Source organism: Lonchura striata, chromosome 8 (assembly GCF_050655825.1).
Source record: "Lonchura striata isolate lonStrDom1 chromosome 8, ASM5065582v1, whole genome shotgun sequence".
Taxonomy (NCBI): Eukaryota; Metazoa; Chordata; class Aves; order Passeriformes; family Estrildidae; genus Lonchura; species Lonchura striata.
Genome location: NC_140710.1, coordinates 24,329,422 through 24,352,512, shown reverse-complemented (window position 1 = coordinate 24,352,512; position 23,091 = coordinate 24,329,422). Strand labels below are relative to the sequence as shown.

Below are 23,091 nucleotides of genomic sequence, written 5' to 3'. Positions count from 1 at the left end.
CCCAAGAGCTTCATATTGATTCCTATTCATTTGCACATCACTGAAAAATATTGATTTATTAATACTTCTTAAAATCTTTTTTGCAAACAATTCTGCTGACAGAAACAGGTGTGTGAGCAATCTTACAAAGTTACAGCTATGTGCAGCAAAACAATGGACTGTAAGGACTGTGGTAGAAAATTTGGCTGTGTTCTTTTATTAAAAAACAGTTGAAAAGAGAAAGGAACTTTGAAAAATCCTTCATCTTTGATTGTGAAATACAATTTAGTGGGATAAGGAGCACAGATCAGGGCAATACTCACTCCACCTCTTCCCAAAGTGCCAAGTTCCCATTTACCAGGGCAGATTTGGCAAGGGCAGGACAAAGACAAATGTCATGTCTGATCAGAAGTAGCCTTTCTGCCCCTGCTGTGATCTGCCACTCCTGGAAAGGAATGTATTTCACTGGGCTTTAGCCAAGGACTTGGAGGAGCTCATGGCTACAATGCATTTCTTTCTCCCAGGAAGCAGAGTTAAACTGGGAAAGCTGCAGAGAATCAGTGCTGGGAGCCGCCCTGGCATTCAGCAGCTTCCTGTCCCCCTCTGGTATAAATACCAGCCCAGCCTGTGTTTCTGGGATTTCTGGGCAGAGCAAAGGCTTTGGGATTTAGTGAGCACCACTGGGAAATGGCATTCAGATGTTTGGAGTGTGGGTTGTTGTGCTGTTCCCCTCTCAAATTCCCTCTTGTCTTTGCCCTTTATATTCATTGATGAAGGCTTGCTGGTTTGAGGAGACAATGATCTCCTTCACCAGCAATGGAACATGAAGATCAAATGCTTTTTGTGTTTATTTTGTGAGGTGGTGTGCTTAGGGCTAATCAGTGAGAAGACAAGTACCCAGGGAGTAGCAGAGGAGCCCCAACAGCGTGGTGGGTGCAGGGGGTCCCTGGAGGGGACTGCTGACTGTTCTCTGCTGCTCCCCAAGTGTCTCTGCAGGTCACACCTACAGCAGTGTAGGATTTTGAACACTCCTCAGCTTTTTAAAGAAGCTGTGCTTGAGTTTAGGTGGAGTGTGGAGGAAGCAGTTTAGCATCTCCTCCAATTTTATGAGCTGCTGCCAGGTGAGATGGGGGTGACAGCATGGAATCCTTTAGTTTGCCTGAGCTCCATGATCCACTTTGATCCACAAGCTGGACTTACCTGGTTCCATCTTGCTCCCTGTTTCCTTGGTGAAATGTGACAAGTGCACACCTCAAATTTGGGGGAAATCTGCTGCTAAAGTGGCCACCTAGCCCCCAGTGGGGATGTTCTATCAGTCCCACAATGGCAACAGTGAGGAAAGGCCCAGAATATTCACAGGACTCCAATATTAGCTATTCCCCAGGTTTTAATCCTTTATGTTTGCATGCCTTGAAAATCAGACTGAAGTTTCTTCTGAATACTTCTTAAATTACTCGTTGTTTTTAAGTCTTCTTGCTTCCTATATGAGTTTCATTCAGTATTTGCTGTTGAAAGTGGGGAATCCTGACCACTTGGTGCTCGGATAGAGGGAAGTCTGCATGATGGGAAGGAAGTGACAACTAGCTCATTCTGGGAGACACACAGTTTCACTTCGTGATTTTATTTTTTTTGTGTCTGGTTTGATTTCACATCCACATCTTGACAGTCACCCTCCTGACACAGGAAGCTGAGGGACTTTCAAAACCATATCCTGTCATCTCCGATTTCAACAGAAACAACAACAAAAATTATTTTGAGCAATAAATATATTAAAGAAATACATTAAGCAAGAGAGAAAGGCAAAAACTGTGGAGGGGAGATTTTTTTTTCTCCATCTCTGACTTTCAGGTTTGCCATTATCAGTGTCTGCATTTCCTTTCTCAGTTCTGAATTCATCTGACAGATGTTTTCTTCATAGTTATTTCTAAATTTCTTATGTTACATGTCTATAGTACCTGTATAGGACTTACCAACTCTTGGACCAGAATTCAGAATAATTCTGGGAGCACTGATAAAGGCTGAGAAGCTGACATTACATCCTTGAGCTGAGGGATGAATGTGTCTGTATATCTCTATATACAGAGCAGAGCAGCTGTCAGGAGTCCACATACCACTTTGGAAGGATTTCTGAGACTTCATGCCACAAACAGGGTGGCCTTTCTTCCCCGGAGAGGGAGATGAAGGGAAGGATTTTCTTATTGCCTGTTTCCAGTGGATGTGGAGGGAGCAATTAAAAGAGAACTGAGGAGGAAATTGCTTTTTATGACATTAAAGAAAAATGTCTTTGTGAACTGGGATGAAAGTGAGGCTTTTTGGAAAGTTTGTGTGGTAATTTGGGGTGGGAAAAAGTACAAATGGAGATAATATTTACCCCTTCATCTACCAAGACTTGGTAGTCTTGGCTCCTTTCAAGTAGCTGCTGTACTTGGGTTAATTAAACCTTTACTTTTTGGTTAATAAGATAAGAACACCTGTGATCCACATGAGTGGCTGAGACCATGGCTGTTCTTTCACCAGTCACATGAGTTTCAAATAGACTTTTCAAACTGATGTTAAACATCCATAGGGGTATTAATGTAGTCAGAACAGACAATGCCATTTCATTGGAAATACCTTTGATGAGGCTTGTGGGATGTGTTTGCTCTACAGCATGAGTTCATTTAATCAGTGTGGCTTTTGTCTTTCCTGCCAGCCTGGTTTCCTACACTGTGGTGAGGATTTTCAGTCTGTAGGAGTGACATTCATTCTGAAACAGCACGATGATGAATGTGCTAAAATCATAATTGCCATTACATTCTTCCTATCCCTCTCACCTCAGGCTGATTATCTTCTTCTTGCACACTGCCAAGCGTGGGGTGGTGCAGGGGAGCCACTGCCCTGAGCCCTCCACCCCAGCATTTTCAGGAGCTGTGAAGACTCATTTGTGCAGAGTACGGTGGTGGTCAGGCTCCAGCTTCAAAGTTCTGCAGCAGAGAAATCACAGAATCATGGAATGGTTTGGGTGGGAAGGAACCTCCCACCAAGGGCAGGGACACCACTAGCCCAAGTTATTCCAAGCCCCATCCAGCCTGGCCTTGGACACTGCCAGGGATCCAGGGGCAGCCACAGCTTCTCTGGGCATCCTGTGCCAGGGCCTGCTCACCCTCACAGGGAACCATTCATTCCCAAAATCCCATCTATCCCTGCCCTCTGTCAGTGGGAAGCCACTCCCCCTCATCCTGTCATTCCATCCCTTCTCCAGAGTCCTTCTCCTGCTCTCCTGGAGCCTCTGTAGGTACTGAAAGGCCACAATAAATAGAACCTTTTCTTCTCCAAATTCCCACCTGCTCCAGGAATGCAGTAGCTGGTTTGGAAAACACTTGGAAAATGTCAAAAATGAGTGATACTGTGATCCTTTGTGTGTGTTAATGCAGTGATCATTAATATTTTAGAGTATGAAATCCACACCTGCTGGGCTTCCCTCTGGAGGTTCATTGTGCCCTGTCTGGTGCTGCTTTGACCAGCTTCAGTCTGGGTGCTGTGTGCTGATAAGCAAACAGTTAACCCTGCTCAGTGTTGGTTTGGTGGCCACGGAAGGAAGCTCTATTTGCTATAAGTACAGTGTATTCTTTCAGGGCTGCATCATGTTTGGGAGTGACCTCATCCAGCTTCTGTTGGTGGTTAGCAGCTTCACACCACATGCTCTGTGGATAATGTGACAGCACACTGCTTGCAGGAAACCCCCAGAGCTGGGAGGTTGATGCCTCTCAGGCCCAGAGCACCATATATATCTTACTTTGTTCTCAGTTTGGATGCTAGCAACACAGGACAGCATTTTGTGAGGGTAAAATGTGTGTCCTTTTATTTAGAGGGTCATTTTCAACTGTGCTTTAGCCATGTCCCAAGCTCCAGGTAACCTCCCTTTTCCTTAGGTGCACTTCCTGAGCTTTCTTTTTCACCCCAGGTTCAAAGCATGTTCCTTTTCTTACCTGCCATCCCGGTGGGATGGGACCATTGCTTATTTTTTGGAGACAGAATTTCCACATTTTAATTTTATAGGGGTTGATGGCCATGGCTTTTTTACCAGCTGTCTGTGGTATCTAAATGCAGCAGCTCTTAAATCATGCTGGAGCTCACGTGAGCTCTTAGAAAGGGAAATATTTTTTTTATTGTGCTCATTTATTTTTATTTGAAGGGCGTTCCCTAATTGTGGTGCTGGAAGGCTGGCAGAGTGATTCCTTCCCTGCAGGAATGTCTCTTGTTCCCTGATGGTCTCCAGCTGCCTCCACCCCAAATCCTTGGGGCTGGAAGAGTGGGAGCACTGTTTTTGAAGTGTCAGTACCACTATCCTGGCTCTTTAGTTGGTTTGGAGCTGTGTATTTTCCTTTTTGTTTTACCAGCTTTTGTTTTAAAATAACTAAATTTAAAAAAAACTAGTTAGAAATGTATTATTTATTAAATTATGGAGTGTGTATAGTGGAAAGCAGAGGAAAAGCAACTCTAAATATATATGAAAGAAACAGATGCCAAGGTGAGAGGGGAATAACTTGGAAGGATGAGAAAACTGGGAAAATGTAATTTGCATTTCTTAGCATGAAATCTATTCTCTTGAGGGCAGCAGTGTCTAGTGGAAATGAAGGGGTGGAATCACCAGCTTTTGAGACTGCACTTCAAATTCAAAACACTTCTTTGTCTGCCTCTTGCTATCTATTTGTAACATCACAAGAAGGAAGGCCCTGCACCAATATCTGTACTGAGATTTTTGTGTCCCAGAAAAAGGCTCTATAAAGTGACCAACAAGAAGGAGTTATGTGAGATGCTTTGGCACTACCTTCACCAGAGTCAGCTCTCCTTCAAATGGATGAGGAAGCAACAAAATAATATTGTGAGATCACCTAAAATCAAATGCAGTTTTTTACTCATTTATCATATTCCAAAAATTATTAGTAAGTGACATTCTCCTCCTCAGTGAAAGGCCACCAGACTGAACTCTTTGGTCATCTTCATCTCCTTCCAGTGATTGTTGTCCTGCCTTCTCCAGTGTTTGTCCAAAGCCTGTCACTTGGAATGATTTAAGAGGATATTCATGGGCCCTGCTTGTAGGGGGGAACTAAAAAGTCATGAGTTTTTTGTATTGGTTGTGAATGTCTTGTGTTGGGAAGAGAGAGCTGCAGTTCCTGAGGCTGGTGAGCCCAGCAAGGCCTGTGGGCCCTGACATGATCATCTCCTACAAAAACAGCCATCACTGGGTGCCACATTGCTAATATCAATTAGTTACCTGAAGAAAGAATTCCAGGATCATATAAATGATATTCCCTGCATGCAGAATCTGGCTGGGATGCTGCAGGAAGCAGATGAAGCCAGGGTGGATTGCTCCTGAGTTTTGGTGGTCAGTTGAAGTGCGTTATGACCAAGTCAGCATTTCTTTAATTAAAACCTGTGCTCTGTGAGCTCACACTTCTGGATGCTGGCTTAACACTTGTTCACCTATGTCTTTGGGCCTCAGCTTTGTGTGAAATGTCAGCCAGAAGGCTGAGGCTTATTCTTCTGGTGGAGCTCACTTTGGTAAAGCACTTTATCCATAGTCAGTAGACCCCTTCACTGTTACTGGATTGCAGCTGAGTTCAACCATTAACCCAGCCATGGTTTCACCATTAAACCATGTCCCCAAGTGACATTAGGGACAGTTATTGTTCAGAGGGACAGTTTAAATGTGATGTGGAAATAATCACTTTTTAACAGCTATGCCAATGTTATAATGGCCTCCTCCTTTGCTTGTAATTAAGAAAAAACATCATCTGAGTGATTAAACCTCCTCACCAGCAGCACCAAGGGAGCAGTGTGCAGTACAGACAGATGCACAGTTTGAACTGGAATGTTCAAATGCAGATATCACATTAATCTGGATTTGCTGCTCATCAGTTTGAGCCAAAGGCAGCTGGAACACTCAGCCTCTCTGGTAAGGAGGTCCATCTGCACAAGTTCTTGCACAGAGCTCTCCAGTGTTCTGACTGGTGTAAGACCAGCTGATCTGTGGCTGTGGATGAGATCAAATCCATGAGAGCAGTTAATTCCTGCTGCTGTCGTTGGATGCACAGGAAGTGTTATGGAAAGCCTGTCTTGAGGGGCTGTAGCCATGTCCATCTCCAAGGGGGCATCTGTCCTGCCATGGACAGGGCTGGGAGAGCCCACAGGACCTTGGGAATGAAGATTTGCTCATCACTCCCCAAACATTCACCTGCCAAGGGACAGAAGAGCAGCTCACAGCCCGGGGCAGCCTGTTGGAAGGCTGCCATTCCCAGGGCAGCCCAATCATGGGAGGCAGCTGAGACTGGGACCAGGACCCTCTTCGCCACGTGCAGGTGCTCTCAGAGGGTGTCCAGTAGCCTGGTCCTCTGGGTGTCATTTTGATCGCTTAATGTTTGACATAATTATGTTTTTTAAAAGAGAAATTACTCACTGCATAGAAGCTACTTCCTTCCCAGAAAGCTTTCTGCAGTCCTGAACAAATTGAGCCATACCATTGAGACATGTGCAAGTTTGGGAAAATTTATAAAGTTGTCCTTCCATCTCCCAGAGTTAAAGGGAGCTTTATAGCAGTTACTCTTGCATTTATAAAAGAAATCTGTGGTTAGCAATATCTGTTATTGAAATTGGGCTCTATGCTTGGATATGTTGAGTCTCTAGGTAGGTTTTCTTTTGTTTAAAATTAAACAGAACAAGCAGAATTTTGTTTTAATCTCCACACATAAGGGATGTTATGTTCATTAGCATCTGGAGAAGATGCTTGGGCTATTTTCCAAGTGCAAGGCATCCTGGATTAAACACACAGTATCAGTCTGTAAAGCCTCACTGGCCTTTTGCTGGAGAACACTCAGTAACCTTTCTGGCTTTGTGTGAGATTTGGGTAAGGAATACTGCAGCAGGCACTGCACCAAGCTGCCCTAAGCTGCTCCCCTCCATACAACCAGCAGGACACATGGATCATCCAGGACAGGGGCCAGGATGGCCGAGGGGAAGCCCCTGTGAGGGCTTCAGGAGAGGGGAGCACCCATTGTGCTTCCCCTCAGTGAACACTCGTCCCTGGCACCACTGGGCTTTGCCACCTGCCCCGTTTGCAGCTGCAGCTCTGCTGCCATGGCCCAGGGCCCAGCTGCTCCCTCGCACGCCAGCGGGGCTCCCCCAACAGCCCAGCCCTTGTTTCCCTGGCCTTGCTGTGGCTGCCAAGCCACCACCCTCCTCCAGCCTTTCCATGGACTGTTGGGTGGGATGGGCAGAACGCTGGCTCTGCCCCACTGAGGTCGTGCAGAATGTGTGTGGCAGCTCCTTTCAGCTGGGCACAATTCCCTTTTCTTGAGCCCTGTCCATGAATGTGCCTCTGTCTCGTGTGCCTCGCCAGCAGCTTCTGCACAGCCCGGCACTGGATGGATCTACTTGTTCAAAGCCTTATCACTGAGGCAATCTTTTCCTCCTATGGAAAGTGAGAATGAAATTGCCTAAATTAAGCAATTGAAGCAGCCTTGAAGGATAAAGCTTTCTTTCTGCTTGGAGTTGTTTTTGTAGCAAGACTGCCATGATTGTGTTTGTGTCCTGTGTTTACTGGCATAGGAAAGAATGTGGGATTGGGATTTTATGGCCCTTACAGTTTAATGTTTGTCCCATGAGCTATTCAAATGAATCATTCTTGGATTTTTAGCACCTTCTTCCCACTACAGTACAGGCCTGGGGACAGTCAGAACAGAGAGAGAATACTCCCTTGAGCATGGATTTAAAACTTGATGATCTTAGAGGGCAGACTCCTGTCAGCACTGATGCGTCACCATCTCAGCAGCTCCAAGATCCAGCCTCTTGGGTGGTCTGTTGTCCCTTTGGGTTAGGAGGGAGCACAGCTGTGAAGGAGGAAAACATGTGAGTCATGATTGGAGGGCTGTGGGAGTTGCAGTTTTCCCTCCCTGCAGCTAAAACAGGCCCTCTTCTCATGAAAATCGTCTCAGTTTTATTGTGGGAGGACAAAAGTTTTTGAATGCAATGTTCCACCTCAGTTGGTCAGGTGGAACCCTCCATTCTTTCATTAAAACTGTGGTCAGAGGATGTTCTCTCAGCACTGAACAGCCTGACTCAAAACTAATACTGGTTTATGATGTGCTGTGACAAATGCTATAAATCCTGGAGGCAGCAGTGAAAGTAGGGTTGGGGTTTTACCTGGCTGATTTTTTTTTGTTGGATCATTGTATGAGCTTGGAAAGTCTGTGTGATGTCTTTGGGTCTCCAAATATCTGCAGATGAAGAACAGTATCAAGAGAGTGGCACTGAGAGAGTGTTTATTGCCCCTCATTGTGTTTAACAAACCTTCCTGCAGTCATTGCAGCCAGGTGAAACTCTGAAAGGGCAAATGTTGACATTTGGGCTCTGAGAAGATCAAAAACCATGCAGTTTTCAAGCTGTTTTCAAGCTTCAAGGACAAAGCCCTGATGAAGTTAATTGTAGGTTTCTGTAGCACTTGTTTTTGTTAAAGTGCATGGAGGAGATACTTCAGGTATTACTGTGGTGTTAATCCTCCACGTTTCCCATAATTTCTCTAATCCCTGCATTGCCCTTGGCATTTATGCAAGGCTCCTGTAAAGCTTCTCTCTTGAGCAGTTTCATGAACAAGCCCAAAGAAGTGTTGCTTGACAAGCAAGGCTTGAGGACTTACTCCTGACTCTTCTCATCACAATTGTTTGCATGTATCAGTACCTTCTAAAGCAGCATAATTCCCTTCGAGACAATCAACATTCTTGTTCTTCCCTCCTTTGTTCTCAGCGTGCACAACAGCACTTCAGCTCCTCAGGCTGCAGGAGATAATCTTGGAGAGGGGATTACTAAGGAAAACATAGCTTTTGTGGCTTTGTTTTCCTACAAGATAGTAATCCTGATGCTCTGATAGTGAAGATACAGCACTTCAGTCGCTGAAGTGTTTGGGGATGCTTTTTTCACTCAGGTTTGCCAAGCAGCCACTCTGCTTCACTCTGTTCTGAGGCCAAGGTGTCCCCAGGCCACCACACTGTTCTCAGGAAGAGCTCCCATCTGGCAGAAGTGGCCTTGCACAATAACCAGATATTCCAGAGCTCTGGTTGAATATTCCTGAAATATTTAGGGAAATCAGAATTATCTTGTAAGGAGTTTTTGTTCTTAAATGGTACAAGTATGGTGCTTTCTTTGTTGAGGTCTGTTTTGTTGTATATCCATGAAAAACCATCTTGATCATCAGTTTTTTAACAAAACAAAGGAACTGAAACATTATTGGGGAATGTTAATTCAGGATTTAGCAATTTATCCAATAAGCTGCCTGCCATTATTGTAAACTAAGGAAAAAGAATTCCCAGCTGTTGGCCCTGCCACATGCTGTCAGTCTCCCTGTGTGCCACCTTACATTGCTCACAGGTGTGAAGGTAAGGAATGAGCTTTCCTATGTTAATGCATTTCTAAATCTTAGTGAACACCCAAGGCCTCCAGGCATCCGGGCTTAGTAAATTATTTAAAAATATTACTGCTAGATGCATGTGGAGTGGGAAATGGCTCAGAAAATGATGGTTATTTGTAAAGATTATTTCTGGGTAAATAGTTTATGTTACTTTTTGTTTTCTCCAGACTTTCTCAAACAGACCACATATGAAGTGGAGGCGTTCTTAGAGGCCATTCAGTTCTTCCGTCAGGAGAAGGGCCACTATGGCACATGGGAAATGATAACTGGCAACGAAAAAGAGGTAAAAGAATATATTCCTGATGGGGTTTTTGGTTTTGGGTATGGCAGCTCTGAGGGTAGTGAAGATTATAAATTCTTTTGGCTAAAACAGCATCTTAAAAAAAGAAAATTTAGTAGACAGAAATACCTGAGATTTTAAGACATCTCTTACTCATATGTAAGTGATAATTCTTTTTAAATAAAAACTTCTGAAACAGAGTCTTGTAGAGTAACAGTTACACTTAAACACCAAAAATCTGTGTACTTCAGTTCTGCAGAGAAGAAATGCTAAGCCCAGGGTCTGGGTCCATACTTGGGCACCTGGCTTTGGAGCACTCATGGAGCTGAGATTGCCCCACAACCCCACTGGCATTACTCCACATGACTTCTAGGGCATTATTTACACCCTGATTTATACTTTTTTTCCAAACACTGAGCACTCAGCAACAAATGTTTACGTGTTTACTTTAGTGCCAACTGCCAGCTGTTTTCCTTGATGAAATCTGTCTTACTTTGGGAAAACGGAAAAAACCTTAAGGAGAGTGATTTGTTTTAAGGAACCAGATTATTGTTTTAGAAGAAGCCTACCTTTGAAATTCTGAGAAATGTGGAATCTGGAGAAAAATCTATAAACAGTGTCTTTCCCATTGCCAACATGTCAGTGATTGAAGTTCTCTGCTAACATCTGATAATAAATGCTTACTTTAAGGAGTTACATGAGGGTTTTTCTATTCTCCCCTCCTCCTTCATATTATGGAGCTATTATAGTGCTAGTTCATTTTATGTTTTATTTTTCCTATTGCTTGCCAACATCTTACTCATAACCCATATGTCTCAAGAGAGCTGTAATCAGAAGACATCCAACCTAGTTCCACTATTATCTTCTTAGCAATAATTTATTCTGTAACTATAGTGTGTTCTCATGGCCTGCTTGGACCAAACATAATAATTATTTTAGGCAAATATCCAAGCTAAGTGAGTGGTTTGGAGCAAGTAGGCTGAAATTTGTTGCTGTGAAAGTCCTTGCAGAATGTGAAGAAATGTATTTGCTGACACTCATTTGTGATGGCTGACTCTCTGCAGTGTCAGCTCACACTGGGACTGCAGCATGGCTGGAGTGGGAGCACGAGCCGGGGCACCTGAGGGAAGATCCACCAATGCCTTAAAAATGTTCCCAGAGAACTCAAGATTCTTCACAATATAAAGTTGTGGAATCACAGAATATCCTGAACTGAAAGGGACTCACAGGGACCATCCAGTCCAGCTCCTGGCCTTGCACAAAAACCCCAGCAATTCCACCCTGTGCATCCCTGGGAGCGTTGTCCAAAAGTTCCTGGAGCTCTGGCAGCCTTGGGGCTGTGCCCATTCCCTGGGGAGCCTGGGCAGTGTCCAGCACCCTCTGGGGAAGAACCTTTCCTTGACAGCCAGCCTAACCCTCCCCTGACACAGCTTCATGCCTTTCCCTTGGCTTTTAAATCTATCTCGTCTGTTGTCACATTTATTATTTATGATTGTTTGGGTTATTCACGAGATCTTTTTCAAGGGAGCCATTAGGACCTGAATTAGTGAATTGCTTTTGCAGACATTTGAGTCAGCAGTGCTGAAGTGCTGCTGTGGCATTATCTATAAGTACTTAAATGAAGCTACAATAAAAGTGTATTGCATATTTGAGGTATATTCGAGGTATATTACAGTAGGTATTGAGAGTTGTATTTCCATAGGGGCTGTTTATGCCCTGTTTTACACTGGGCTGCAGTCAGAATCCTTTAGTTGTGCTGCTCTAGTTCCTGCCTTTTCCTTCTGCTGGTGTTGGTGCATGCCTCAAATCTTTCTGGCAGCTTTAATACATGAGGTGCAGTGTCTGGGAGCACGGACATGAATGAAAAAGTCCTGGCATGATGAAAATGGAAAGTTGAGGGGTATTTTTGCACTCTGTATTAGCTCAGCTAGAAGGTGGGTACAGCAGGGATGTGATCCTGAATGTGGACTGTGCTGGGCTGTTGGTGGAGCTTTCTCAGGCCAGAGACAGTGTCCATAAACAAAAACATGGGAGACTCCCAAAATCAGATGTATATTAAGTCTTGCATATTTATTTGGTACATTTGAGTGGGACAGGTAAGGAAGGAGTTGCAGTTCAAATCTAGGCAGAGAGACTGCAGAGCCTCTGTGGGTAATTCCTGGCAGCTGGAAGGGAGGGACAGCTGAGCCACTGCCTGCACACATCGCTCTGTGCTGCAGTGCTCAGCCTTCAGCTCAAGAACAGGGTGTGAACTTGCCATTTTCATCTCCTGACCCTACAGATCCTGAGCAACCTGGTGATGGAGGAGCTGCTGCCTAACCTCCAGACAATGATCCTGCCTAAAATGAAGGGAAAGAGGAATGATAGGAAACGGGCTTGGTTTGGGGTAAGGACTGACCCTTGCAGAGAAGCTGTTGCTCATAGCAGCTCTCTGTGGGTGCTGGTTCTGATCTCCGCTTCTCAATCTGATTTGTGTCCAGATTGTAGAGGAAACCTATGGCTTAGTCCAGCAGGAGGTGGCAGAAGGATTAAATACCTTGAAAGAAGAATGTAGAGAATTTGTAAAAACTCTTGAAGGGACCATTCGTTCAGACATGGATCAGATTCTGAGCTCCAAGAACTTCCTAGCTGGAAAAATCAAAGGTTAGTGGAGGAACAGCTGTGCTTTGGAGCAATTCTCCAATGTTTCCCATTGTGTTGCTCAAATTTCCAGATGTGCTTGATTGAAATCCTTGTTGTGTTTTGAGAAATCAAACTGGAGACACCAATTTTCAGAACAGAAATGAGCCTCTGCTGCCTTTGATGGGAAAAGATACCTGTGGCCATTGTGTCTGCGAAAATACCAGGCCTTCTCAAATTGGAGCTGACAGATTTTGAGTATCCTGATCAGAATTGTTCCTTCCGCTTTCATTTTCAATTATACAGTCTTAGTGAAGATACAGGTCACATGAGCATAATGAAAAGACCTGTTCTCTAGGAATGTACCACAAAACCAGGTTCTGGTTATGTGACAAGTCTACGGGCTTTCAAAGAATATTGAAGCCAAAGGGCTTCTTAAGTGGCTTTTATTTAATGTAAAGTAATCATAATTTTGTTATGAATATAAAAAGGAATGTAAAGAACAGGCAAAATGTTGGTGTTGCTTAAGCTGGCAAATAAATAAATAAATCAATAGCTGGTAATCATACCAAGACCTGCCCTTTCCTCTCCCTCACAGTCCCCTAGTTGCCAGTGTTTGCTTAGGTGAAGCTTGAGACAAGAGTTTTCAGTGTCACTCATAAAGCTGTGAACTCCTTTCACACCCTCATCACCTCTGTGGTGGTGTGACTCCAGGGAAAAATGCAAAACCATTAAATTCACTGTAAAGCAATAAGTTCCAATTACTTCTTTCAATGTCTCTAAATGCAACTGTTGTCCTGTGTGACCCTCCAGCCAGTGTTTCTGAGCCTGCCCAGAAGTGCTGCACAGAGAATATCCAGCCATTCCTCGCCTCCATCCTGGAGGAGCTCATGGGCCCCGTCAGTTCCGGATTCACGGAAGTGCGCGCGCTTTTTGATAAGGAAGTGAATGAAATCATCCAGGACTTCCAGAAGACCAATGACATGACCAGGCTAAAGGAGGTAAGACAAGGAGCCTTTGCATCAGCACAAGGTTGTTCTTGACTAGACCCTGGCTGGCAGCAGGATTTGCTTTCCCAGGTGGAAGCACGTGAGCACCTGGTTTTGTCATTTACAAAGTCTTGTGGTATTTGTACAAATGGTGTGCAGATACCAGAATTTGGGTTAAAGCCAAATTGTTACATTCTCTATTAAAAATTCACCTCTGGTTACTTTCTCTCAACCTGCATGGGAATGCAGAATGTGGACCAGCTCATGACCCTGCCCTTCAACTCGGTGAAAATGGAGCCCTGCTATCTGAAGGTGAACCTGCTGCAGGAGCTCCTGCAGGACCTCAAGAGTCGCTTCAAGGTCTATCACATCGATTTTGTGATTCAGAGGACACAGAACTTCATGCAAGAGGTACTGTAAGATCCAGTTTTTCCTCCTGGGAGAACAGGTTAGGTTTGTCCTGCTAATCTGCTTCAAAGTAATCTTGATAAAAGCTGTGAAAGAGCCCCAGAGTGTCTCTCAGACAAGGTACAGGTAACAAAACCTGAGAAAACCAGCTAGAAGCTGCTTGAAACTTTTATTTGCAAGACTCTGTGTGTGTGTGTGTCATTCAGCAAGGCATGAAAATTTTGGATGGATCATCTGTTCCCCTGAACTTTCAGGTTCTGAATTCCCAGTGTCTCACCACCCAAGAAAGTTGTGTGTATAATTAGTGGGATGGCTAAAATTCACCTGATTCCTTTTCTCAGGGCTCGATTTTTCAAGAAGGGTGTTAAATGTGTTTTACCAAACTGGAATGTCTTCTCCTTGGTAGTTGATTTTCTCACTAATATAAAGTAAAGCAATTAATGTTAGAAACTTGGAGACAGACAACATTTCAGGGTGTAGGTGCTTTATCCAGCCTCACCTTTCAGGGCAGTGGTGGAGGTGACAGTATCGTTCCAGATGAAAACTGAGCTCCACCTCTTTGTCCCCTCTTGTGTGTGTTGGTACAGGCTATTACTCTGCTTTGCCTGGACTCCTCCTGGATGCCTGGCCAGAAGTCTCTGAGGAGCTGGCCAGCAGACTGATTCCAGTTGCCAGATCACAAGGCAGATTTGGCTTTGGAGCTCTAAATTGAACCCTGTGATTTTAATCTGTATTTGGGAAATGTACTAATCTGCTCAGTAATCTTGTGAAATGGAGCTGGTCCAGATCTATGGAGTGGAAGTTATGAATATGGAAAACAAGTGTCTAGGACAGGGCTAGAATAGGGTTTTCCTAAAAGCAGCTCTTCTGAGTACAGCCAGGACCAGCAGCCAAGGAATTACTCAGAAATAAAATTCTGATTTCATGTCTGGGTCTTTCAGGGGGGACCATTCCAAAATGCTGTCAAATAAAGTGTATTTCACTGAGTGAAGACCATGAGTCAAGACAAAGAAGTAGACAGAAAATAAATTCCATATCAACCAAGAGGTCGTTTTTTTCTGAACAGAATATGAGTCAAAATTAACAAGAAATAAATTATAGCAGGAGTTCTAAACATGCTATTGTTGCATCTTCCTCTTTAAGAGACTTGTATTTTCCTCATAAAAATATTGTAGTTTCCCTGTTTTTCCATGGACGTTGTTTATTTCATAAATAAGTGAAATCAGACACGTGTGTTGGTGTAGTATTTGGCTAAAATGTACCTCGGGTGGAGCAGGATTCCTTGCTTTGGGAGCTTGGCATCCTCTAGTGGCCAATTCAGGCAATCTGGGAGCACGGTACTCAACTGGCTGAAGGAATGCCCCCCCCTGCTTATCTCCCTGTACTTTTCCAATAAGAAAATGTTACTATTTGAATGGGAACACCTAAAGAAAATGCAAAGCCTCATTAGATAGACTCAATTACCGCTTGCAGAACTGTTTGTCTGAAATATCTTCAGAGTAGGGGCATAATATTCTTAATGATAAGCTGAAAATATTGTAAATGCCAGTTTAGCATAATTCTGAGAGAAATTATTGCACTCTGTGTGATTTTTGCTGATTATTTATTTGTATTATAATTAAAATGATGTGCAGTATGATTAAATATTTTTTATTAATGATAGAAGTCAATGGGAGTCTTCCCATTAGGGATAATGAGTTTTGACTATGGTCTGTATACATGGATAATCAATTCAACATTTTGGCTCTGCCACTATCAGTTTTGGTGGTGACATGAGATCAAATCTGTACAAGAAAGCTGGGACAGCATGATAATGATACCACAGCTTTAATTTAATTTATTTATTGCAGCATTTCAGTGCTCTTCAGAGCACCTTCTCAGAAATACAATTTAAATTAACAGTTGCACTTAACATGTTTGCAGGAATTTGATGTTACTGATCTTTAACAGATTTTTTTCTACTTACTATTTTTAGCTGATGGAAAATGCAGTTTATACTTTTGAGCAGTTGTTCTCTCCAAGCCACCAGGCAGACTCGGCCAAAGTTGCAACAACCATTGAAAAAGTCAAGCTGAGAGTGCTGAAGGTAAATGTCATGTAGCACATTTGCAGGCTGCCTTTCTGGAAGCAGAGAATATATTTTATATTAATGTACCTCAATATTTGAAAGAGGATAAGCTTTTACCATCCAGCTGAAAATACTGATTTAGTGGCACTTAGCAAAACTGCCCATTTGGGGGATAAAACCTAGTTCTGGACAGACACTTATAAAAGTATTTGCATGTGCAGTCCCTTAAATTGTAGGTAAATCAGATTATTAATATGCTGTGGATCTGCATAAATAATTTTAAATTAACTTTGTAATTAGCCTGCACTAGGATTTGTTACTCTCTGAAAATGCAGTGCTGAAACGCCTGGGGAGGGCAGCTGGGGGATGTTTCTAGCCTAAAAGAAGCAAAAGAGATCCCAGAACAGTAGATTTTAGAGTGATTTTGTAGAAGCTGGACTAACCTGTGTGGCCATTCCAACCCCTGTGTGCCCTGATGCGGCAGCTACGGGCTGACAGGAGCAGTTCCCTGTGGGAGTGGTGAATAACCCCAGGCACGCATGGGCTTGTTTCTTTCTGTGTGTTTTGGCAGCAATATGACTATGACAGCAGCACCATCCGCAAGATGATATTCCAAGAGGCACTGGTGCAGATTACCTTGCCCACAATGCAGAAGACACTGGCTTCAACATGCAAACCAGTAGGTATCTGTGACTAAAAACCTCAAAAAACAAAAATGGAAGGCAGGGGAGGAACAGCACCTTGGTAGTAATTCCTTAACACTGTCAGGCTGTTTGCAGATCTCCTGCGTGCTCAGTGCTTAGATTTGCCACGTCATGGGTTGGGTAGGTGTGCAGCACAGGGACGAGCATTTTATCACCTAGAATATGTGCAGGTACCTCATGTCTCTGTCACAGAGGAAGCAGTGATGGAGCAAACTTCCACAACCCTTTCTATTTAGTTTCCCACCAGCCTTTTGTATTTGTGCCTCTGCAGAAATGAGCAGCCAGCTCTAGAAGCCAAAGTGTGGTACAGCTGACAAGACCTGCCAAGTCCTGACCTTTTACTTGAAAACCTCCAGGTGATTTATGTAGGTGCCTCTTCTAGAAGTGGTCAGAGGTCACTTAATTTACTTTTTATAGACCACCAAGCAGCTGCTTGATGATAGTGATTCAGTTAGACAGCCTGATGGGTATAAATCAGTGAGCTCAAAGTGTTACACACCTATTAGAAAAACAAAACCAACCCCGCGTCTCCTGTGCACCGTGGATTTGCCTTCTTGGACAAACAGGTTGTGAGGCATTTCCTCAGCAGCTGTTTGTTTCAGCAGGCAGTGATATGTAGTGCTTTTAACTGTGGTTGTACTGCAGGTAAGTAATTATGTTTGGTAGGTACATAATTGATTGTGGACACACGTAGCTCATGGAGTCATAGTTCAAACAGTGCACCCCAGGAGCTGTCACGGCGTGTTGCAAGACCTGCTCCATGGCATCTCTGAGCTATTTGGTTGCAGTAGGACTCAGAATCCCTCAGTTTTCTCCATCTGTTCCTTTCTCCCCTACCTGCACAGGAGCTGCAGAGATACGAGCAGTACATTTTTGCTGATTACACAAGTGTGATCCAAGTAGAGAACGTGTATGAAGAGATTTTACATCAGACACTGCTTGAAGAGGCCCTAAAAGGTGAGAACATTTCTGAGGTGACAGGAATAACATTGCAGCCTGTGGCCCATGAGCTGCTCCTTCAGAGCTTCCCAGAGCCTCACCTGGCTGTTCCTGTCCTGCTTTCTCCAGCACTGGTGGTTACGTCCCTACAGTGTTTTTTCATTTGGCTCGCTTGAAAATGTGTTGCAAGCCCTAAAATCTGAGTTATGGGGCAGCTTTACTAAATCCATGGAAGTTAAGAGTGATGGCTTGGCACAAGCCTTTTTCTAACAAAATGTAATTATGGCAACTTCATTTGATCTCAGTTCCCTGGGCCAAGGAGGGAAATTCTATCCTTACTTGTACAGGTTTGGTGATGACTAAATGAAAAGACTATGCCAATTGCAAGACTAAGAGAATTTCAAAGACTAATGGTAACAGAGATTAATTTTCTCAAATGAAAATAACTGCTGGATGCAGTTTCCAGTACTCACTGATGCCAGTGCAGTACTCCTTGCAGATCTTTCTGCTTCTGTGTCAGAAAATGAGACTATTCTTAATAAATACTACATATATATGTATATCTATTAATACTTTACTTGTATCTCTCTATATGTGCCTGTCTGTCTCTGCCCTGGATAAAAGACAAGCAAATGTACTACACAGGATGTTTTCACAGACCATAGGCACTCCTCTTCCAAAACAGCAGTATAATAATTGTAACCAGCATGCTTTTATTGGCATATTCAATGTAAATCCTTCTGCACTGAAGCATTACCCTTGTGCATTGTGGGTCCTCTGCTTCAGAAGTGCTTGGGTCAATACTAAAGTGATGTTATTCAAAAAATAAAATCTCCATCTCCCGAAAAGAAATGTGAACTAAAAGGAAGCTGAAAATTAACATTAGTGTTGACTTTAATATCAAAATGTACAACATAAACTTGGGATAGCACTGTATGTTCTTCCCTGTGCCTCTGTCAGCCTTCCCAAAGCAGTTTGGTGTTTGTGTTTTATTCAGTGATCAACGAAGCTGCCATTCTGAGGAAGCACAACCTGTTTGAGGATAACCTGAACGTGCCCTGCGAGAGCGTGTCCAGCCTGACAGAGCTGAGGACTCCCGTGGGGTCAGCACAGGGCACCCCCGCCAAGGCGCCCGCAGCCCCCCGGGCCGAGGGGTCGGACACCGAGAGCCACGGGGACGAAACGCTCGTTGTGACAGGGAAAATCGTGTGGGAGAAGGATGCTGATGAGGGAAAGTCACCAGACAAAGAGGCAGGCACCTCTGTTAGTGCAGCTGGTGATCAGGCCAGCAGGAGGGAAGCAGTGGCTGTTACAGACGTTGGTGACAAACAGGAGTGCCCTTCGGCTGACCACATTAAACAGGGAGTTGCAGAGGGAAAAGGTGCCATGGAGAATGTATCAGAGTGTGTAGTGAGCACTGAGAGAGGACTCAAGGCACAACAAACAGCTCTGGAGGAAAAAGTAGCTTCTGGGACTGACACTGCAGTAAAAAATTTTGAAGCCAGCCCTAAAAAAGAACTGAAGGTACCTGAAGGAGCAGTGGAGGAAGAGGTGACTTCAGTGAGTCAAACAGTAACGGCTGCTGTGTCTGTCAGCAGCACTGAGAAAGCAAGCACAGCACAGGAAAAAGTTTCTGAGATAAAGCTCACTTTCTCACCTAAGAGCGTAACAGATGCAGAGATTTTAGGGAGTGTAGAAAAGGAAAGCAAGGTAGAAAATGAAATTATGGGAACATTATCTCAGAGTGAAAATGCAGTAGGAACAGGGTTGGAAGGGAATAGTAAAAAAGAAAGTGGTGAGAATACTGAGACAAAGATTGTTTCCCAGGATGAAAAGACAGGGAAAGCAGGGTTTGGGGTTAGTCCTGAAAAAGAAAGCCAGTCAGAAGAAAAGAGTAGTAAATCCCCCGATGACGTGAATGAGATAAGGAGTTTGCTGATGCTGACAGTTGAGATCCCAGCGGATACTCCAGCTGAGAACATAAAGGAGGTCTGTGAGGGTGAGCTGCTGAAGTTGCCGGAGCACCATAATGGGAACTACGAGTTGAGCGAAGTGGCTGTGGCAGAAATTCAGGTGAGCCAGAAGATGAAGAGTGAAGATGCAGCAGAATGTGTGGAGTTCAAGGAGGAGCGACCATCCTCAGCCAGCCTGGGGACAGATGGTACGAGGGGAGAGAGCGTGCCCAAGGGGGCACAAGCTCCGTGGCTGGTGGAGGGCTGGGCTCCGCCTCGGGAGGCAAAGGCAGAGGTGGAGAGCAAACCAAGTGTGTGGTACGCAGGTGCGGAAGGCGAGAGGTTGCAGCCGGAGGAGCACACGGGAATTGCGGTGGATGGGAAGGAAGGAACAGGGGACAGCCACGCTGTCCTGGAGGACGGTGGGACACAGAGCTCCTTTCCGAGCCCTGCTGCAGATGCAGGCACGAGGGAGGTGCCCATCCTGGATAGAGCAAACCCGGGCCCCGGACTGCTGGAGCCGGTGTCCCTGCAGCCGCGCCGGGGGCAGCCCGGGACAGAGCGCACGGCAGACACGGAGCCCGGGCGGCGAGAGGGGGAGCCGGGAGATCAGCCCTCAGGAATTCACGGCACCGGAGGAAAAGCGATCCTCCCAGAAGAACACCGAGGAGATGGTCCTGCACAGCAAAACTCTGAGGGGTAGAAAGCAGCTTTCAGCCCAGCCCTGCGGGACCTGTTCACTCCAGTAATCCCTGTTCAGTTTTGAATACTTGTTGAGGTCGGGGCTGGAGGAAATGCGCTTTGTTGTGGTGTCCCCAGCTCCTGCAGGTTTCCCACGAATCCCTTCCCGAGGGATGGGTGATGGGTTTCGTTTCGGTTAAAACCAGATTACTGCTGAGGAATCTCAGCTGCCACTTCAAATCTGCTCCCTTTTAAAGCTAGAGAAAAAGTCTGGAAATGTGACCACTGAGTGCTTCAAACGCCCGACTATCATCAACTTATTTTAACAACTTAGCTGTTCTTAGTGATCCTCTTGATTTTTAAATGCATGGTTTTGACAAGTACCGCTCTGATTCTGGTGATTGGTACATACATACTCGAGGATGCTTTTAGTATTTGCATGCAGTATACAGGAAACAAAAACTTTTTTTTGTAGTAAAACTTTTTCTGTAGTAAACAGAACCAAATAGTTGATTTAGTAGATTGCTGAAAAGCCACGTGGTGCAAACTCTGCATACCGATTACTTAATTATTTTCAAGTTTTGGCAGATATCAAAGAAAAGCAAATAATTCTGATTTTTTTTTTCTCTTATTGCTGTATTTAAAAAGGGGAAGGTATGGGAGCAGGTTTCTCAGTCCCACTCTGCACTTCGGGGTTATTTAGCCTTCCAGAGCACTTTATGGCTATTGTTTTGTTTTGTTTTGTTTTATGGAAGGGAGAGAATGTTTACAATAACTATAACTGTTAGGCAGCATTTCTCTGGTTTAAATCCCACCATAAAATAGATGCACTTACAGCAATTTCATACAGAATCTTGAGACCTGCCATTCCCACTGAGTTACTCAGGTCTGTAGACCTTTTTAGGTATGGAAATCATGTAATAAGTGGCAACAATTGTGAAATACCAGAATCATTGCATCTAATTTCTAATGCAGATGTTAACTGGACTGACAGGCAGCCAGAGGTTGTTTTGCATGTGCTTAGATTTTGGAGGGCAGAATTACATTACAAAAGCAGTTATTAAAATGAGGCAGTTGCTGTCATGCACACGATCTGTATCAAGCCATAATCTTGGTGCAGAGTTGCTTAAATGTGTCCTTTGCATCTCATTTTGCACAGAAAAGCTTGGAGATGAAACCCAGCATTTTAGTAAATTGGCCTTTCAAATGCAAGACCTCACTTTAGAGGTCAGTTTAAGGCACCTTGAAATTCTGGCCTGGTGTTTTGAGCCTGTTTCTGAATGTTATACAGTGCAGGATAGCAAAGATTAACTATAATTGCAGCAAGGACTGCAGGATCTATGCCCATAAAGACACAGGAAGAAATAACAAAGCATAATATGTGTTAGCATTTAACTTCAGCAAACTGTGCAAAGTCTTTTAATGCTGTCAAAATATTCTTTAATACTAACAGAAAATTGACACTAGAGGAACAGCTAAATAGTACTGTGTGAGGAAGGAACTTTGTTGAGTAACTGGATTAACTATTCTGTCACTGCAGTAAAATAAATGCAGTTCCGATTTATTCTAGAAGCCATACTGTGGTATGGAAACATGAAGGTCACAGACATTTTCCTTGCAGAAGTAGTTTGACTCATTTCCTCCTTGTATTTCATGCAAAAATACTAATTTGGAAACATAGAAACCACTGCCAGCCAATTTTTTTTTTTTTACAAATCATTGGTTATTTCACTGTCAGCTGCTTCACTTTTACAAATCATTAACTATTTTTAATTGGTACTGAGTGTTAAATGACTTCAAATTTATAAAGTGCTCTAGAGTTAAGCAGCAAGCAGCCTTTTTAAGCTAAAATTAGGGGACATGATGGGGTTTTAGTACTTTTTTTTTGCATGGCAGCAAAAAGGACTGCAGCCTCCTGCAAAAGGAAACTAATTCATTCTGATGTGAATTAGATACATCTGTACAGAGAGCATTTTGCATAAGTATTTCCATAATGGTAATTTTGGAGTTATTTCTGTGGCAGGCCTAGATCTGGGTAATATTTTCCTGTGGTGTGTGTTGCATGGCTGGATGCAGATGCTCAGATGTTTTTCACCAGTGAGATGGGTAAGGATGAAGAAGATTCAGCCTGTATAATTTAAATTGCAGTTCCTGGTGGCCATGGGACTTTTTTCTCGGTTTTGGGCATTTTCTGCCCGTTTGCCAATGGATATAGTGCTTTTCTAATTGTTGGTTAGAAGCGACAGCTTAGTTATAAGAGGTCAGCAATCTACAAGGTTATGTGGGACCACTGATGAGAAATTATAATAATGCACCCATTCTGTCGTTTCTGTTGCTTTCTTGCGGTTTCCTCCACAAACCGTGAACTGTAATAAATCTCCTCTGGTGGAGCCGGGCGCCCTGAGGGGAGCGGGCTGGGGTGTGGAATTCCATGGGGTTTCCACTGTGAAGGGCCAGGACATGAAACACATTGTATTTGCTTGGAACTTTGTACAAACGCTTGTCATGGAAATAAAGACGCTCTTCCCTTCCATTGCCGGGAGGCTGCTTTTGTGAGGGTGCGATGGTTTGGGGGGGTTTATTAAAGAAGCGTACATCGGGCAGCTGGGAGTGCCGGCGGTGTTTCCAGCACGGACAGGGGAATGTTTAGGGCAGCGCGGCAGCGTGACGGGGAACGGCTCCAAACCGAGCGTTAGACTGGGTATTCAGGAGGAAGTTCTTCGCCGTGAGGGTGGTGAGGCGCTGCCACAGGGGGCCCGGAGAAGCCGTGGCTGCCCCATCGCTGGCAGTGTGCGAGGCCAGGCGGGGCAGGGCTCTGTAGTCACGGCCCTGCCCGCGATGAGCCGCCCGAGCCACGCCGGCACATTCTGGCACGCTCCGCGCTCGTGGGGCAGCGCCTCAGGGAGCGCGGGGCACGCCGGGAGCCGTGTGCGCGCGGGGCACGCCGGGAGCCGTAGTTCCCCGCCCTTTGTCCACGTCGACCCTCCCGTCGCGCGTTGCCTGCCGGCGCACGTGACCCCCGCGCCGCGC

General features: G+C 44.5%; 1 protein-coding gene across 3 annotated transcripts in view; it reads left to right on the top strand.

The window, feature by feature from the left end:
• NIBAN1 (niban apoptosis regulator 1) overlaps positions 1-22,594 on the top strand; it is a 55,851-nt gene extending 33,257 nt beyond the window's left edge. For 2 of the 3 annotated variants that reach the window (XM_077785504.2, XM_085586598.1), the window contains 9 exons: positions 9,589-9,704; positions 11,983-12,087; positions 12,182-12,344; positions 13,134-13,321; positions 13,559-13,720; positions 15,693-15,803; positions 16,357-16,464; positions 17,335-17,446; positions 18,426-22,594. In XM_077785504.2, coding sequence (XP_077641630.1) covers positions 9,589-9,704; positions 11,983-12,087; positions 12,182-12,344; positions 13,134-13,321; positions 13,559-13,720; positions 15,693-15,803; positions 16,357-16,464; positions 17,335-17,446; positions 18,426-20,083 — 2,723 coding nt within the window. In that variant the 3' untranslated portion in view covers positions 20,084-22,594. The remainder of the gene's footprint in view (positions 1-9,588; positions 9,705-11,982; positions 12,088-12,181; positions 12,345-13,133; positions 13,322-13,558; positions 13,721-15,692; positions 15,804-16,356; positions 16,465-17,334; positions 17,447-18,425) is intronic. The other variant, XM_085586597.1, reaches the window with a different exon arrangement.
• Positions 22,595-23,091: the final 497 nt, after the last annotated feature.